The sequence below is a fragment of the Rhynchophorus ferrugineus genome, unplaced genomic scaffold (genome assembly GCF_030347505.1).
Source record: "Rhynchophorus ferrugineus isolate W39M unplaced genomic scaffold, kcgeb_rfMv2 rfM6, whole genome shotgun sequence".
NCBI lineage: Eukaryota > Metazoa > Arthropoda > Insecta > Coleoptera > Curculionidae > Rhynchophorus > Rhynchophorus ferrugineus.
Window position 1 is genome coordinate 6574607 of NW_027472585.1, and position 17332 is coordinate 6591938.

The 17332-nt window shown below is 33.3% G+C and overlaps 2 protein-coding genes across 6 annotated transcripts in view; one reads left to right on the forward strand and one right to left on the reverse strand.

The window, feature by feature from the left end:
• The window catches only part of Mical (Molecule interacting with CasL), a 78824-nt gene that overhangs the window by 46208 nt on the left and 15284 nt on the right, over positions 1–17332 (reverse strand). The window lies entirely within an intron of this gene.
• Positions 132–6905, forward strand: LOC143198330 (uncharacterized). Its single transcript, XM_076407488.1, has 4 exons — positions 132–263; positions 3227–3420; positions 6149–6458; positions 6522–6905. The coding sequence occupies exons 1-4, from the start codon at positions 132–134 to the stop codon at positions 6759–6761; spliced, it is 876 nt and encodes a 291-aa protein (XP_076263603.1). The 3' UTR covers positions 6762–6905.

Consider the following 17332-nt stretch of genomic DNA (forward strand, 5'->3'; position numbering starts at 1 on the left):
AATATGAATATCAAAAATACCATTCATATAAAAATAGTAATAAATAAAAGGGGGATAAAAATAATAGGGGAATACAAAAAGAGACAAAAAATTGAACTAAATTTGACAGTGGTGAGGAAATTAAAACGGAAATGCCGGAGATCGATAAAGTTCAAGTGGTACGAAAGAACCGGTATCCTCTACCACTTTGCCAGCGAGTGCAGCATTCTTCATTACAAAATTCTCATGGTCAACGAAGGTCAAACGGTCCAAAACAATGTTTGGTTTGTTTTTAACATTGCGTTATCTCCCAACCCGTAACTATCTATTTTAACCCTTTCAATATCAATGTAAGTTTATATAACAAGAATTCTCAAAGCTATACCTAACTGAACCAATAAAATAACAAGTTCTGTGGCTCAAACAAGATTGAGTTGAAAAACAGTGCTGAGTATTACTTGAGAAGCTAAGTGGCTAAAAAAGAAAGTAACTAGTATAAGATCTGATAAAAAGAAATAAAAACAAAAACTGTGATCTGGAATAGGTCTGATGACTCTATAATTGCTAACTATAAACACCAATACTCAGCAATCATGTTCTATTTTTTTATTAGATTGCACCGTTCTACAGAAGAAGAAGCAACTGATAAATAAGCATCAATCTCTCTTTAACCTGAACAAATCGATAGTTATTGAACATCGAATACTTGTGGCAAGTATAATGTAAGGGTGACTTAAAGAAAAGACACTGAAACGAACTAAACAATGACAGGTTTCTATAGATTGTAACTGAGAAATTTAAACTGAGTATTGACAAATTTTCAACAAAAAAACATTGACAGAGTTTGACCACATGTTGTGAAACACACACCACATCTATGAAAATTCCACCAGGCGTATTCACCGGACATTGGCCCTTCCGATTATCAATTATTTCGATCAAAAGGATATGACCTATCTATGATTCATGTAGTGCTAGTTAAAAGAAAAGGTCAATTTAAAAGTGCACGGCATGATAATGTAGATGGCGCTACTAGAATTAAATCAATGTTTTTTAGTTAGTCCTAACCCTCGAAAAATGCGTACATAAATTTGACAGCTGTCGGATCATTAGTTTGTGAATTATAGCATTTTGAGTGTTGTTGTGACAAAAATGAATAAAAGGGAATACCGCGTGTTGATAAAATATTGCTTTTGGAAAAGAAAAAATATAGTTGAAGCAAAAACTTGGCTTGACGCCGATTTTCCAGGCACTGCCCCAGGAAAATCAACCATTAAGGATTATTATGCTAAGTTTAGACGTGGTGAAATAAGCACCGAAGACGGTGAACGCAGTAGACGCCTAAAAGAGGTTTTTATCGACGAAATCATTTTAAAAAATCCACAAAATGATTTTGAATGACCAGCAATTGAAATTAAATGAAATAGCACACACTCTAAAGATATCAACTGAGCGTGTACATCATATCATTCACGAATATTTAGGTATGATAAAGCTCTGTACAAAGTGGGTGTCGCGTGCGCTCACTTTTGACCAAAAACAACGACGGGTTGATGATCCGGAGCAGTGTTTGAAGATGATCAAGCATAATAAACCCGAGTTTTTGCGTCGATATGTGACAATGGATGACACTCCGAAGTTCAATCGACAGTCATTCGAGTGGACTGCGCACGATGAATCCGCTCCAAATCGTAGGAAAACGCAGTCGGCTGGCAAGGTTATGGCGTCTGTATTTTGAAATGCGCATGGAATAATTTTCACTGACTACCTTGAAAAAGGAAGGACCATCAACAGCGACTATTACATAGCGTTATTGGACCGCTTGAAGGACGAAATAACCAAAAAGATCAAGACAATGCACCGTGTCACAAGTCAGTGAAAACGATGGCAAAAATCCATGAATTGGGCTTTGAATTGCTTCCTTACCCACCGCATTCTCCAGAACTGACCCCCAGCGACTATTTCCTGTTCTCAGATCTCAATAGAATGCTCGCTGGAAAGAAATTTTCGTCCAATGAAGAGGTGATCGCCGAAACTGAGGCCTACTTTGAAGCAAAGGGCAAATCGCACTACCAAAATTGTATCGAAAACTTGGAGAGTCGCTATAATCAGTGTATCACCCTTGAAGGGAATTATGTTGAATAAAAAAAACTAATTTTGCCAAAAAATAATTGTTTTACTATGGTAGGCCGGGGAATATTCAATTCACCTGTTAGTAAAAGACAATATATTCAAAAAAAACATAAGTTTGCGTTATTTCACAACAGTCAACTATTGATATAAACTTCGTATATGAAATAAACTAAAATTATTAGGCTAACAAATTAGTTTTAAAATATATTTTTTTAATTCAAAGCTCTATTGTGAAGAATGGGTACAATATATTTTATTCAAAGTATTAACCATCTACATTTTAGCTACGCTGTATTGTTTAAGGCTATCCTCGAATCAACCCATTTTTTGGTATTTTTATAATTAATGAAGCACTGCTGAGATAAGTTACAACTCGTATCGGAAACAACTTAGTAATCAGAAGAAACAAGGTCTGGAGAATAGGTCGGGTAGGCTAGCACTTCCTATTTTAATGTTTCCAAGTATGTTTTCACCGGTCTTGCAACATGTGATCACTGTTATCTTCGGTGACAAAATTACCACTTTTAAAACGTCGACACCAGCATACACATTCTGAAATCGAAGAAGCATAATACCATAAGCTTCACACAGCATTCGATCGCCTTCACCCGCCTTTTTCTTAAAATTGAAGTAAAAAGTAAAACTTCCAGCAAAAGACATTTACTCGGTACAAATGCAGACATTTTCAACGCACAGAAGAAGGTTTTGTTCACACTTCGACGACATGACACTTATTGAAAAGTGAAGCCCGTCAGTGTCATAAGTTGTACATAAAGTTGTACAGTAACACCATCTGCAGTAAATCCTTTAAAATTAATTTATAGATGTAATATACATAAACAAATTACAAAACCGGAATAACCCAAGATCAAAATTACACTCGTGTCAAAGGAATGAAGAAAATGTTATTATGACAATAAAAAACAATATACAATAACAATTTCGTCTGTATTATATTAGTTTAATATTACTGAAAAAGTTTGTAACTTGTTTTCTGCGCTTTGCACGTTGACTAATTCCTCTGGGCTCATGTTTACCTTCGTCTGATAAGAAAATATTCAGGATTAACGTTGACATGATCACAAGATTTAATGAATCATATAAAAGAAAATAGTCGAGGCGTAACTCCGCATTCGACTTGTCAGTAGTAGAAGTAGCAGTAACGATGCTGCAACTGAATTTCGTGGTTTGTGTTTCCCTTTTGACGTTCGGGCTCCTCTTGGCAAACGGACAGCAGTACGTCCCGGTCCAGATTCTCGTTCCTGTTAACAGTTCCTATTCGACGTACTTCAACTATTCCGTTTACAGGTATCTATTTTTATCTCGGCCTATAACGATGTTTATTATCCGAACCATTTAGGGTTCGAATGGCTTATATTTAGTACTGAATATAAACAAAACTAACATAGGACAGACTTCCTGCATTTTAAAAGTTATGAACTTCACGTATCACGCTTCCTCAATGTCAAAATAGATTTGATAAGTTTGTACATTTTTGATATTTGCTACATTTAAATAAATATTAAATAAGTTCTGTGTTCAGTAAATTAGGTTTTTTTTACACCAAAATAGGTTTTATAAGTTTTTACTTCATTGATGTTCAAATGCTACTCGCTACAGACTGTCGATTAACCGAGGGACAATTAGTTGAAGTTCCAGACATCTAATTAGGCAATCTAAGCATTTTCTCGACTTTGAAAAGTTATGTGCATAATGAGTGTGGTATTCACTAGCAATGATACAAGTTAGAATGTTACTTTAAAAATTATTTAAGCTATTTTGTCACTATATAGACTTCCACGATATTCCAGAATCCTGCCATGCCAAATCCGAATTAACACAAGGCTAAGGAATCTTGTGAATCATGTATATAAGCTTCCAAATGAATTTTTTACGGGAATACCTTCAAATTGGTCAAAGAAACTTAAACAGCACTTCTCTCACACATCACTGTTGGAATCCTTTTGACTAACAAACAAAAAAAGAGGCAGTAGGAGACGTGGAGGCATATTTTGACAGTTCTATGAACTGTTTCTTGGGCAAGCGAGTCCATAAATTACTGATACAAATATAGTGACATAACATAACTCACACATAATATAACTCATTTAATAACATATTAAAAAAAGACATTATAAGCGACAAAATCATTACCAATATTTAGGATAATTTTTATTACAACACTGTAGCAATCGTAAAAACGGTTCTTTAACAATTTAAAAAAAGAACAGCATCAATACATTTTAACCTACTTCATTCCGTTCAAAATACGGATTATATTTAGATTAGGATTCGGTTATATTTAGAGTGTCACTTGGAATTTATACTAAATCTAATTTTTTAAAAAATTCAACTAAGTTTCGATGTATATTTCTAAATATGTTATTAGTTTAATAACGCTGTTTCTTCAAAACTGAATCAACATCGAATTATATTTGTTACAATTAGGTTTCAATTTTTTTAACCAACAATTCGGATTTCGTATTATTTTAAAATTATTCAACCGATCACTAGTTTTGGTTATCTATCGACATATTTTTTATATCCATAATGAACTATTCTTATTACCAAGGCATATTTATTGAACAGTCTTCTAAAGTATTATAAAATATTCTTAAATTATCACTGAAATATTTCAAATAATTCGGTAATAAAGTATAAATTATTACACTTTGAATAAATTTAATAGAAAATGTATATAGGTTTTAACAAGAATGAAGGTTAGTAGAATGGGATTCGAACCTGCGATATTCTTGGCTACTATTATTGGATACAAATGATTCAAGCGCTTAAAGCTTCTTAAATAAAAGTAAAAAGTAAAGGATATAAGTTCTACGTGCTAGAATTTGTCATTTCATATTGGAGGATTAAAAAGTTCTATGTATTGTTGCAAAAAAGACCAAGAATAGCGAGTAATACACACAAAGTAATTCTCTCATATGAAAATACTCGGCCACACATTGCAAAAGTTATAAAGGATACACTGTTGCAGCTTGAATGAAAAATTCCGACATATCCAGTGTACTCGCCAAACATAGCGCTTTCTGATTATTAATTCAGATCGATGCGGAATGACTTGAGAAAACGATGGAAAATATTTTTATTTACGGCATATTGTATCAAAATTTCTCGCTAAATGCCTTTTTAAAATAAGAAAACAAATAAACTATATGCAGGCATTTAAATTTTGTTGCTTTTAATCCTAAACATCTTGGTTAAGATCTCTTCAAAATTATCTGAAGACTGTGATTATGCATACTAGCTAACTGTATAGCGAATAATTGAATTTCCTTGGAGCTGTAGCAACATGTACAAAATCAGATTCATTGAATATTATATTTACCTTCCTTAATAACTTGATTAAGTTAAAAAAATATTATCAAACTACAACTGACACAAGTTGTACAAAAATACATACACCCACATATCTGCTCAGAAAATATCAATATGAAATAATAACCCATGTCCCGATAATTTTATAAATCTTTAAAATATTAATATAATTCTTCGAAATCTATCGCTCAAAATAAAAAAAGTTTATATTTAGATTTGGATTAAGTTATATTTAGGATATCTTTTTGGTTATATATAGAATTTATTCTAAAAGCAGCGAACGGTAACCTGAATTATGTATCGAGCTTGTGTCTTAATAAATCCTCCACTGAATTAGAGGTTTTTCCTGAAATCTTAAAACAATGCTCGTTTAAATTCTTAGTTCGTATTAGCACTGTTTGTTTATAATTCTCGATTAAGATTAATTAAAATGAATTACAGTTTTAGTGTCACGTTTTGACAAAGATATATGATTAAACGGTTAAGATATAGTAAAAAATCATGTCATTTAAAAATATTTAATTCGGTCCCAAATTTTATATATATCCCGCCTAATTTCTGAATGACTTGAATGTTACACGACGTTTTGACAAAGACACATGATTAAACGCTTAATATATAGTAAAAATCACATCAAATAAAATTAATTAAAAATATTTAATTCAGATATTCCTAAATTTTCATGATTTCTATTTCTTAACAGTCCTCAGGCGAATTACACCAAATATGGATATATCCCACCTACGTCCGGTTTGAACTACACAAATTATGGAAGCCTCTACCCAACTTCAGGTTTGAACTATAGTAATTTCGGCTATGTCTCTCCTATCTATAGCCAAAACTATACCAACTATACATGGAACAATTATACCAAGCAATTCGAACCTGCATCATACTACATCAATCAATTTCCTGGATACAACGTCAGTGTTCCATCAAATTACAATGCAACCCAAGACGGCCATTTGTTCGTCGGCTATATCCAACCAACTGACAAATTGTTATTTAATCAGGTAATAATTCTGTTTCATTCATTATAATTATTCCTAATGATTTGAAACCATTAACATTTTTAGACCTACAGAAGAGAGAAATCTTGGTTCAGTGGCAGAGAGCTTACGTTGACATATCCACCGGGAGAGTCTACCAGGTTTGAACTCATATCGGCCATCAGAATTTACAACAGATTCCTGGACGGTACTTCCTGCAGGGCCACCATATTAAGTGGCGGTATTGGATCGCAGTTTGTCGAGATTAGCTTAAAATCGTTCTGGAGGAAAGGATTCCTTTACAACGTACAGATCTATGGGCATTAAGAACCAATAAAAAAATAACAAATGATGAGGATTATAGAAAACATATTCTAACTAGCAAATTACAAAAGCAGATACTATATAATATTATATTCAATAACGAAAGACGCTTAGACAATTAAATTTGATTATTATTATAGAAGCTTACGCGTAATGTTATTATTTAATTTGCCCTTATATATTGTTCAGTCTTTAATTCCTTTCTGTGTGTCATTTGTTTAACAGATAATTTATTAGCTATATAATTGTTATAAAAAATATTCTCGTTATTCGCATTTTTCAATACGTCCGAATTTTGATAATTTTAACTTCATCCATCAGTGTAAATTATATTCTAAGGAGCTATGTCTGATGGATACAGCTAGTAGTTTTTATATATTCTTATGATTCAGTTATTCTGGTCTGTTAAACATGTTACCTTAAACTAGTTCTCCCAAAGGAACTAAATTCTTTGTCCTGATATGAGATCGTTGGTTTTTTTTGTAACCTCTCATAGCTCTGATGCTGATGAAGATAAATACTCTCCCTTGCGCTTAAAAATGTTTTAATAATACTGCGCAATATACTGTGACAGTAAGACGAAAAAAACAGGAAACAGGTTAGTGAAACAGGAATAATAGGCAAATGATAATAATTTTATATGGAGGTCGTAGATCTTAAGCTTATATTATGGTAGTTATATTTTGTTTAAAGTAGAAGCAATGTCATTGGATAAGAAAATCGGAATAAAGTATGTCAGAAACTACCTAAAAAAAGCTTCTTCGATAGGAAAGATCCCTTATTTAATCATTCATTAACTCAATAATTACTAAGCTTTTATTTAACTGCTCAAGTTATTTTGGGATGAAGATTTTTCAAGTTAAAACAAAGTGAATGAGACATAAAACAAATAACGAATAATAACTCTCATAAAATCGATTTTAATCTGATAACTTATCTTTCCTGTTACTAATTTTGCATATCCATGGAACGAAACTAAATTAAAGAAATTGTAAAAAGATTAACCAATATCGAGAAGCATTTCTAATTCGGTTAGCGAGAATTTTATCGAAACCTAACAATTAGTACAAATTCTGGGCGGGGTTATAATCGTAAAAATGCAATAAAAAAGCTTTTAAAAGGCTGAAAGTGATGACAGTAGCGCTAACCTATTTCTCGATAAATTTGGTTAAGTATTCTAGCCTTTAATGGATTTTTATTTTGGGTTTTCGTAGATGTCATGGCCATTTACCATGCCCAAATCAATTTGTCGAAGACAACTTGACAAAAAGTCTAAATAATTGATTAAATTCGATTAACCAATAAGTTTTAATTTAATAAAATATATATAAATTGTCGGAGAATTAACTTAAATAATATTAAATAATTAACTTAAATACTAACTAAAATAATGCAATTCGAACCTGCTTTTTTGCACTTTTATAACCTATGATTTAACTATAATTTGCCAAAAAGGCTTGAAAGAGATCAAAAAGAGAACCTATAATACCTAGAGACCAATATTTTTAAGTTTGATAAATATTTACGCTTACATTACAAGTTTCATCCCCTCATATTAAATTGTTGTACGTGATCTACTATTTATAACTGTAACCATTCACTACAAAAGGCTCGATTTCGTTTTGTTTCTGCAACGATTTACAAAAGAAAACTTGATTCTATTTCACTGTCGAATTCAAGCTTCCTTTGGTATCCAGTCATATACAAAACGGTTCAAAATTGTCTTATTGCCGACGTTTAGTACCGCATGAAAATGACTTTCTGGAATATCAATTTTTTCAAGTAATTTTTGACTGAGTAAATGAATGACACTACCTTTATATTTAGAATGTTCTATGGACTGTTACCTTTTAAACTCAGTGTAGTATGGCTTCATTTAATAACCGTTAGTAGAAGTTCTAAAGTTACTTTAAAATCATCTATTAAGAAAAACAAATTATTTGTTCTCCAACCTTATATATCTTTGTATGTCCAAACTCTAATGTATTATTTTTAGTTGATGAGGTTTCTTAGAACTTGAACATTATAACAATACCCAGAATTATCAAAAAAAAAATGCTAAATAGAAATTAGTTTAATAATGATCTCGAATGATTTATTAATTTCAAAGCACATAATTGCAGGAAATCATGCACGACGTTATTCTGAATAAATAACCTGTGGTGGAACAAGGATTTATTTTCAACAATTACTATACATTCATGAGAAATGCTATATGTTTGCTATAACATTTTCATTAATTGTATATCACAACATCGGATCCATACAAACTCTCTACAAATATTTAAGAAACTCTATACTAAAATCTTGCACTAAAAATAATATTTCAATACGATTGAATTAAATGGAAGAAAGAGAGAGAATTGGAGAAGATCCAACTTCTAATATAATTTAGGATTTATTATGACTCTATTAATAATTAACATTTTCATTGTAGTCTGGTACTACTAATTATAAAAATAAACCTTATAATAATAATTGGGAATATTGCACTGAAGTATTTATAATACAATCTGGAATTCATTTTAAGGAATCAACGACAATAGACTACGCATCATTTTTGAGATGTTGAACCATTGCAGTGTTTAAGTTAATAAATACAAGTAATAAAAATGTATGAATATCTAATGTCAAATAGTCATCATAAAACCAGCTCTATTCACCACACAATGTCCCTTCTGAACAGACAGAAAGATGGGAAATACATTGAAACACAATAATGTTTATACCAATATACAATAAAGTCCGGAATTTATAAATGTAATGTAAAATCACATGGCACTAGGTCAGGCGAGTTCAAGTCCATTATTTTTGCATTATTTGCATTATTTTTAGTGCGGAACTGAGTTCCTGGATGATATTGGCTTCAATGTCTTCTTAATTATCCGGGATAGGCTCAAACAATTTAAAAACCTGCGTAATACTGCGTATGTGTGGTCATTGTTTACTTTTTTAAAGTAAAATTATACTTTGTTGTTTGGTGTAAAGTGAGCAAAACCGTACTTTTTAATAATAGGTATTATGAATCAGTATTTGGAGTCAATCCACGATGTTTTTATGCATTTTAATTTACTCTAAATACATTTTTATCTGCAAAAAAACACAATATATCTTGAAATATTAATATTTTTTAGAAATAACAAAAATTTAAGTTTTAAATAGTACACTTTACACTTTTGACACCAAGAATAGGAATAGCTCATGTTTGTGACGTCACGCTTTCGTAAACATCTGACTGTTTGCATGTTTGCATGCTCATTGTAATACATTTTAATTATTTTAAACGAAAGTCTTGAATATAATTATTGCGCGGTTCTTCCAATATACTAAAACATCGATTAAAACTTCAAGCAAATTACTTGTCCCGTTTGAAGGGAGAAAGGAGTGACCCTGCAGCTCAAATTCCATAATTTATTTCTGTGACGATCATCTAAATATAAATATTTACTTTATTTAGTACTTTTTTAGTGTTTGACGTGCCACGTACTCACAATATCGGGATTAACAATACATTATCAATAATGCTGTCAATCTAATTTGAGGTTTTAGATGATGACGCATCTTTTTCGTCCTTTTAATAATACGAAATTGGTTTTTACTACAAAATGGCAATTGGTGGAAATATAAAAAAAAACTACTAAGTGATATTTACAAAACTCGCATCTGATTGATGTTTGACCCAATATGGCCAATTGTTATGTTTTGTATTTTTATTAAAACAAATATAACCGGATTTGTGATCTAAAAATAAGTAAGTTTTATAGTTTCTCTATTCTTATTATTATTATTGTTATAAATAATAATCAGACCCACTATTTGTTATAATTATGACGTCTGTTATTCATACTAGAAAAAAAAAACAAACAAATCAGACTGTAATATATTTTTATTGCCTCTTACATTAGATGTGCAAATAGTATAATCTTAATTTACAAATTAATTCATTATTATTATTCTGTTGTATTGATACCACACAAGCAAGATGAAGACGGAATAAATGAGTATGTATTTACCAAATTAAAATTAAAATTAGATTAATTACTTCCACGTTGCTGTGAGTTAGTAATCTTATTTCCAGTTTTAAGGCGAACCTTGGATAACTTCGTAGATCCATTTGATCTCGAGGTCATTGTGCCGTTCTTCAATGGTTATGTAAGAGATACGTGTTAGTAATTAAACGAACCACTTTGTTTTGGCGGCGTTGGTTTACTAGCCAGTTTGATGTTTTAGTACAACCCTATATTTGTACCCCGCATGTCCAAAAAATTGACTAATAAACCAATCTCTTTCATATCACATCAAGTTAGGATTATCCGCCAACTAACCTCAATGCAGTTCTTCGATTTTGAGTCCGATCTGCTGTGATGTCTATCTAACATGATGTTTTCCAATTTAATGCAATACCAAGTATACCAAGTGTACCGGAAAGTCATTACCGGTTTTTTGTAAGAGATGTCTCTAGGCTTACGTGTGCAATCTTATGATTTGACACATATTCCATTTTATTCTACTGACATCAAGCTTCAAATCTATACATGTTACATGTTATATTTTGCGAAGGTAACACCGTCATAGTGAAATGTCAAGTTTCGTGCCTGAAAACGTGTATTTGCGGCACGCATTACTTTTGTTATTTAATCAAAAGAAAAAACCCGCTGAAAGTCATCGTTTGTTGGTAGAAACATACGGTGAGAATCCATGTGAGGCGTGGTTTCGAAAATTTAAAAGTAGTGATTTTGATATGTAAGACAAAAACGAAGATCGGGATGCGAAACTGCAAGGGCATGAAGACAACCAAAACTCAAAAATAATTTGCAGAAACGTTAAATGTGACCCTAAAAGCAATCAGCGACCGATTACGAAAAATGCGGAAATCTGAATTACAGGCAAATGAAAAATCATCTTTGAAATGCTGCTTCAAAGGTATGATCGGAAGTCATGTTTGTATCGAATAGTGATCATCATGGTAATCACCTGGCGAAGTCGGTCGATCGACTCCAAGGTCAAATAATTTTGATCGCAAGACAATGCTCCTTCTGTCGCTGGTGAGACCAGAGTGGCGTGGTGTATTACGAACTGTTGAAACAGTTAATAGTGATCACTAATGACAAGAAATGATCAGACTAGGCCCGAAGATAAGGCAAACTTATTTTACAACATCATAACGCGCCGTCTTATAAAGCAAAACCGGTCAAGGAAGCGTTGAAACCACTTGGATGGGATATATTATCACACCTGCTGTAGTGTACAGACCTTGTCCCGTCCGACTATCAACTTTTTGTCCCGATGGCGAAAAAATTAGTAAATGATTCGATGAATGGTTTTGCACAAAGGACAAAATACATACCTTTTTATATTTTCTTCAAAATTATGTAGTTTTTCTTTTTCGAAAAAACTGATACTGACTCTCCGTTACACTTGTTACTAACTAATTATATAATTTAATAACATTAATTAAAAATGTATATAATTAAGTCTTTTGCCATTGAATCTTTTTTTGTATATAGCCTTAGGCACAGATATATCTTTTGCCATAATGAGTGTATCGTCGGTAAATGTTTAAAATACTATTTCTTTTATTGTGAGGCAATCGGTACGTAAGAAGTAATAAGTGTCACCAATTAGAGAGTATTAATGGAAATTAGGAAAGTTTTACTTGTTGGATGACCCCAACCTTATTTAAAATTTCACAACCCAAAGCGCAATTTTCTCCGGACAAAAACAGAAAAAAAAAACGCAACCAAACTGAATATAACGGTGTGACAGTTTCGAAACCTGGACGCAGTCCAACGTTCTTTCGACATATTTTCAAGGCGGGCGAAACATTATTTTTCCACCATCGTAGACCGGGCAGTTTTTTCCGAGATCAACGATCTCGCCTATTGTCGCTCGTCTGCGAAAGGAAGAAATCCTAACGCGGACGGTCGCAGGAATGAGAACGACCTTAATAACGGGAGAGAAAATAGGACGGGCTGTTTACTGGACTTGATTCAACATTATTTGCAAGACGGGACAGGTTTATTTTGGACGCGTATCGTTTTCAGGCTTAACTTTTACGGAAGCGACGTCGTGACGCAGCCCGGGAGCTTTCGAAACGTAAACTGCTCGAGTTCAGCAAGACGGCGTTGCGCCGATCTATGTGCCAGCGTCGTTTTACGTACCCCGGGAAATGTTTTATTTATTTATTCTTCATTTGCCATTATGCAAGAACGAGTCAGTAAGCAAAACCCAAAAGTATAGATGATCTTGAGCGGAAAACCCGAAATATAATTGAAAAAATTCGGTCAGCTGTAAAAGAAACTACCCTAACATCAAGAGAGAAATCAGAACATGAGTTAAATTATCCACTCAAAATTAGAAAATTGATAAAAGAAAGACGAAAAGTTAGAAGAGTATGGCAGAGGACTAGAAATACTGTGACTAAACAATATTTACTCGAATTAGTAATCAGACAAATCAAAATATTCAAGAATATAAACAGAATTGTTTCGAAAAATTTGCAATTGAATTCAAGCCTGAAGCAGACAATAAGCTAATAAAAGCAACTAGATGATTTAAAACCTGAATTATTCGCACAACATTTAGCTAACATATTCCAACCGAATGGTATAGAATCTGGGATACCCCTGTTTGTCAACCCGATGTAGCTGTAATCTGATTTTTCCAATGGAACTTGCCACGTAAACCGATAACAACCTCAATCCTAAACATTTCCTGGAATTGAATATTTTTCAGCTGAATTATTAAAAAAGTTACCACGAAAAGCAATCATCATGTTGCCCTACATATTTAATGACAGTTTGAGACTGAAGCGTGTTCCGGAATGTTTTAAGATTGTTCAAATAACTATGTTTAAAAATCCTGACAAGCCGGCAGAACAAGTCGGATTTTACAGGCCTATTTCGCTGCTATGTATTAAACCATTTAGAGAAATACTAGATTTACAGTTGACATTTCGAAATCACCACTCAACAATCAATCAAGTGCACAGAGTAACAGCTGTTGTTGAAAAGGCATTCGAAGAAAAAAATACTGGCCCAGTAATATTCCTGGATATCTCACAAGATTTTGAACAGGTATGGGATTTGGAACTAATCTACAAGATGAGCAAATTGCTACCTCGGAACTATTGTCAACTACTGGAGACATATCTTTTGGAAAGAAAATTTAGAGTCTCACATAAAGGGACATTTTCAACGCCTACTTCGGCTGAAATTCCCCAAGGTAGTGTCTTGGGACCTACAATTTATCTGCTTTATACTGATGATATCTCATCAACAAAAGAAACAGTACTTGGATGCAAAAGCCAACGCGACACAGTTATCATAGCAAAAGGTATATCTTAGCCTAAGGCTGTAGAAAAAGTACAAGCAGCAGAAAACAAGATCTATAAATGGACTAGAGACTGGAAAATACAGCTTGATAGCTACAAATCTGTCCATGTGAATTTTGCGTTGCCGTGAAGTGACAAAAACCTAATTTTATTACTTGACAGATGCCCGATTTCTTCAGCAGAATCAGTTAAGTACCTCATCCATCCACCTCGATGGTAGCTTAAATTGGAAACATCATGTTAGACAAAAGGCAGGGCAGATGAGACTCAAAATAAAACAACTGTATTGGTTAGTCGGAAGATACTCTCAACTTGACCTAAAATCAAAGAGATTAGTTTATCATAAAGTCAATTTGGATCTATGGGTATGCAAATATAGGGTTGCACTGAAGTATCAAACCAAGTAGTAATCCAACGCTGTCCATGCTCATAAGAATCAGCCAATATAACGATACGTGAAACATGGTTTCAGCAATTTACATGTGGTGACTTCAACGTTGAAGAAACACAATGTCCTGGTACGCCGAAATCGTTTGCATATGTGGAATTCAAAGAGTTATCGGATGAAGGCTTAACACAAACTCGCAATTTATGAACGATAACAAGTGATCAGAAATATTCAAACAATGGAAAGATGGGTGTCACAGAGATTGAATGATAGGAAATTAGAAAATCTTAAAATCGTCAGTGAAATGGTGCTTCAAAATTGTGAGTGCTCGTGATGAATAATAGCGAAGATCGCTTTTTGGCCCATCGACTGCAAAGCCAAATCGCTTTAGTCTCAAGACCATGCTCTGTGGCTGGTGAGACTAGGTTGGTTTCGTATACTATGAACCTTTGAAACCTGGAGTACTGTACATTGATTTTTAAAAATTCAAAACATGATAAGGCGATGTTGCACCATGACAATGCACCTCACACATCAAACCTTTCAAACAAGTGTTGAAATGGGAGAGAACATACAGAACACAAGTTTGAATTAGTTTCGTAATAAAATTGCACCACTCTACAAATGCACCTCGTATTCTAACACACAGATAACAATCACAATAACTTTCGCTGCGCCCGAGGCAATATTTTCTTGTCAACGGCGATGGTTAGATGTTTTTTCTTCTTCATTTTCACTTTTTTTATGGGCCTTTCCTCCATAAACGATAAGCATCCGTAAAAAAAGAAAGGGAAATCAGAAAAAGCGGGTTCCGAATGAGATTAAAGGTTGCTCTTTTCTCGAACCGGCCGTCTCGAAATGGGCGTTCTGCTCACACCAACTCACCGTGGAACCAGAACGGTTACGAACAATTTCTAGTGCAAGAACGTTCGGCTTTTCGGTTCGCCGCCTACCGACTTTGCTTCTAGAAAAATAACATCGACATATATTTAATGAAAAATATTAATATAAACCACTTTCGTCTCGATGACGCTTTGATTGTCATCTGTTGGACCGGGTATTTTAATTAATTTAGATGTCGTACCATTGGGTTATTAGTATAATCATCAACTACGGGATGATGATTGGAAAAACTGTATTGATATCGAAGTTCAGAGATATCACTACATAGTATAAAACAAAGTCGCCTTTTCTGTCCCTATATCCCTATGTGCGCTTAAATCTTTAAAACTACGCAACGGATTTTGATGCGGTTTTTTTCAATAGATAGAGTGATTCAAGAGGAAGGTTTATATGTATAATACATGCATAATATACTAAGGCAACATTGCTAATTTTAGAGGTTTCTAACGTGATGTCGTAAATTAACCTATTTTTTAGGCTTATTTAGCAATTAGCAAAAACGCTGCCTAACCCTACGAGTTAGATCAAATTAATGTACTACAGTATTGTACACCATAAAAAGGTCTACAAAAAAGTCCGCGATGGTATATGTTTATCTTTTAGGGATAACCCACATTAACCATTTTTATTGTTTACTTTTTACGTGAGAAAATGGCTTATTTACGAAGCTATTTTAAGCAATACGGCATTAATCCTTATCGAATTAAGTACCTTAAATACAGTGTGCAATTAATATAGATCAATATGGTTCCTTACAGCATGTAAATTAAACAAATATTTTCGGAGATATTACAAATTTAAAATTTGCGTTTAAAAATGTGTAATGTAATAAAAATTGTATGAATTTAGATATTCCAAAGATAGCAGGAAATCTTCATAGTAAGTATAGGGGAAGAGGAATTGTTTTACTCCAAATTTAATGCGTGCAGGCCAAGGGCAGTAATGAATGAACCAAAAATACTGGATCGATTTTAATCATGTTTTCATTGAGTGACATAGGCATATATATTTTATGCCCGTGCAAAGTCGGAGCGGGCCGCTATGTTTTTATATACAACGTTCATATTTTTTCTGTAGTGTATTTAATTTAGTATCAGCATTGCACCCGTGCGAAGCCGGGGCGGGTCGCTAGTACCAAATAATACAAGGGTTTTGTATTTATATTTCAATCACTTACGATCGATACTCTTTTGGTTTGAGCCAATCTTCGTAGTATTTTTTCAACTCTGATCGGGGGTTTCCAAAATATGATTTTTGAGTGCATCAACGACTTCTTCAAATGTTAACCACGTAATATATTCATTATATGCTGCAATATAATAAGTCAGGGCTCTTCGGAGAATGACCCATCAATTCGCCATTTTCTGGCCAGTCAAATAGGTAGTTGTTTTAGCCGATATGTGAAAGCTTGCATAATTATGATAAAGAATGATGCTTCGTTACTGCTTCCTTTTTCGTATTTCATGAAGTACTTCAAACAAATAGCAGTATACCAACCCGAATTCTTCGTTCTACGTTACTCTGACGGCACCTTTATCATAACACATTGGTTCAGAAGTCCTGGCCGTAACAAAAAAATGCGTTTTTTGTTCAAAATCGGCTTTATTCATCAACGTAGTCTCCATCAAGAGCCACACAATAACTCCAGCACCTCTCTAAAATTTTAGTACCACTTTTGTAGAACTGTGTATTTTTTACCTCAAAATAGGCCTGTCATCAGTGGATCCATGTTTCTTCCACTGTCACTTATCGATGCAAGAATTCCGGTTTGTTACGTTTAAACATGGCCAAACACTGCTTAGAATCAACACGTTGTTGTTTTTGGTCCGCAGAGAGCAAAAGCGGCACCCACATTGAACAGATCTTTCTCATAGTCAAATGCTCATGCAATATAAAACCAACACGTTCTTTTGATATCTTTACCATGTTAGCTAACTCACGTAACTTCAC

Bases quoted from the DNA above. Each gene is read 5' to 3' on its own strand.
- LOC143198330 (XM_076407488.1), top strand. From the start codon at position 132: ATGCCGGAGATCGATAAAGTTCAAGTGGTACGAAAGAACCGGTATCCT. The intron at 3,421-6,148 runs GTATCTATTTTT...ATTTCTTAACAG, and splicing joins TTCAACTATTCCGTTTACAG to TCCTCAGGCGAATTACACCA. The intron at 6,459-6,521 runs GTAATAATTCTG...TAACATTTTTAG, and splicing joins ACAAATTGTTATTTAATCAG to ACCTACAGAAGAGAGAAATC.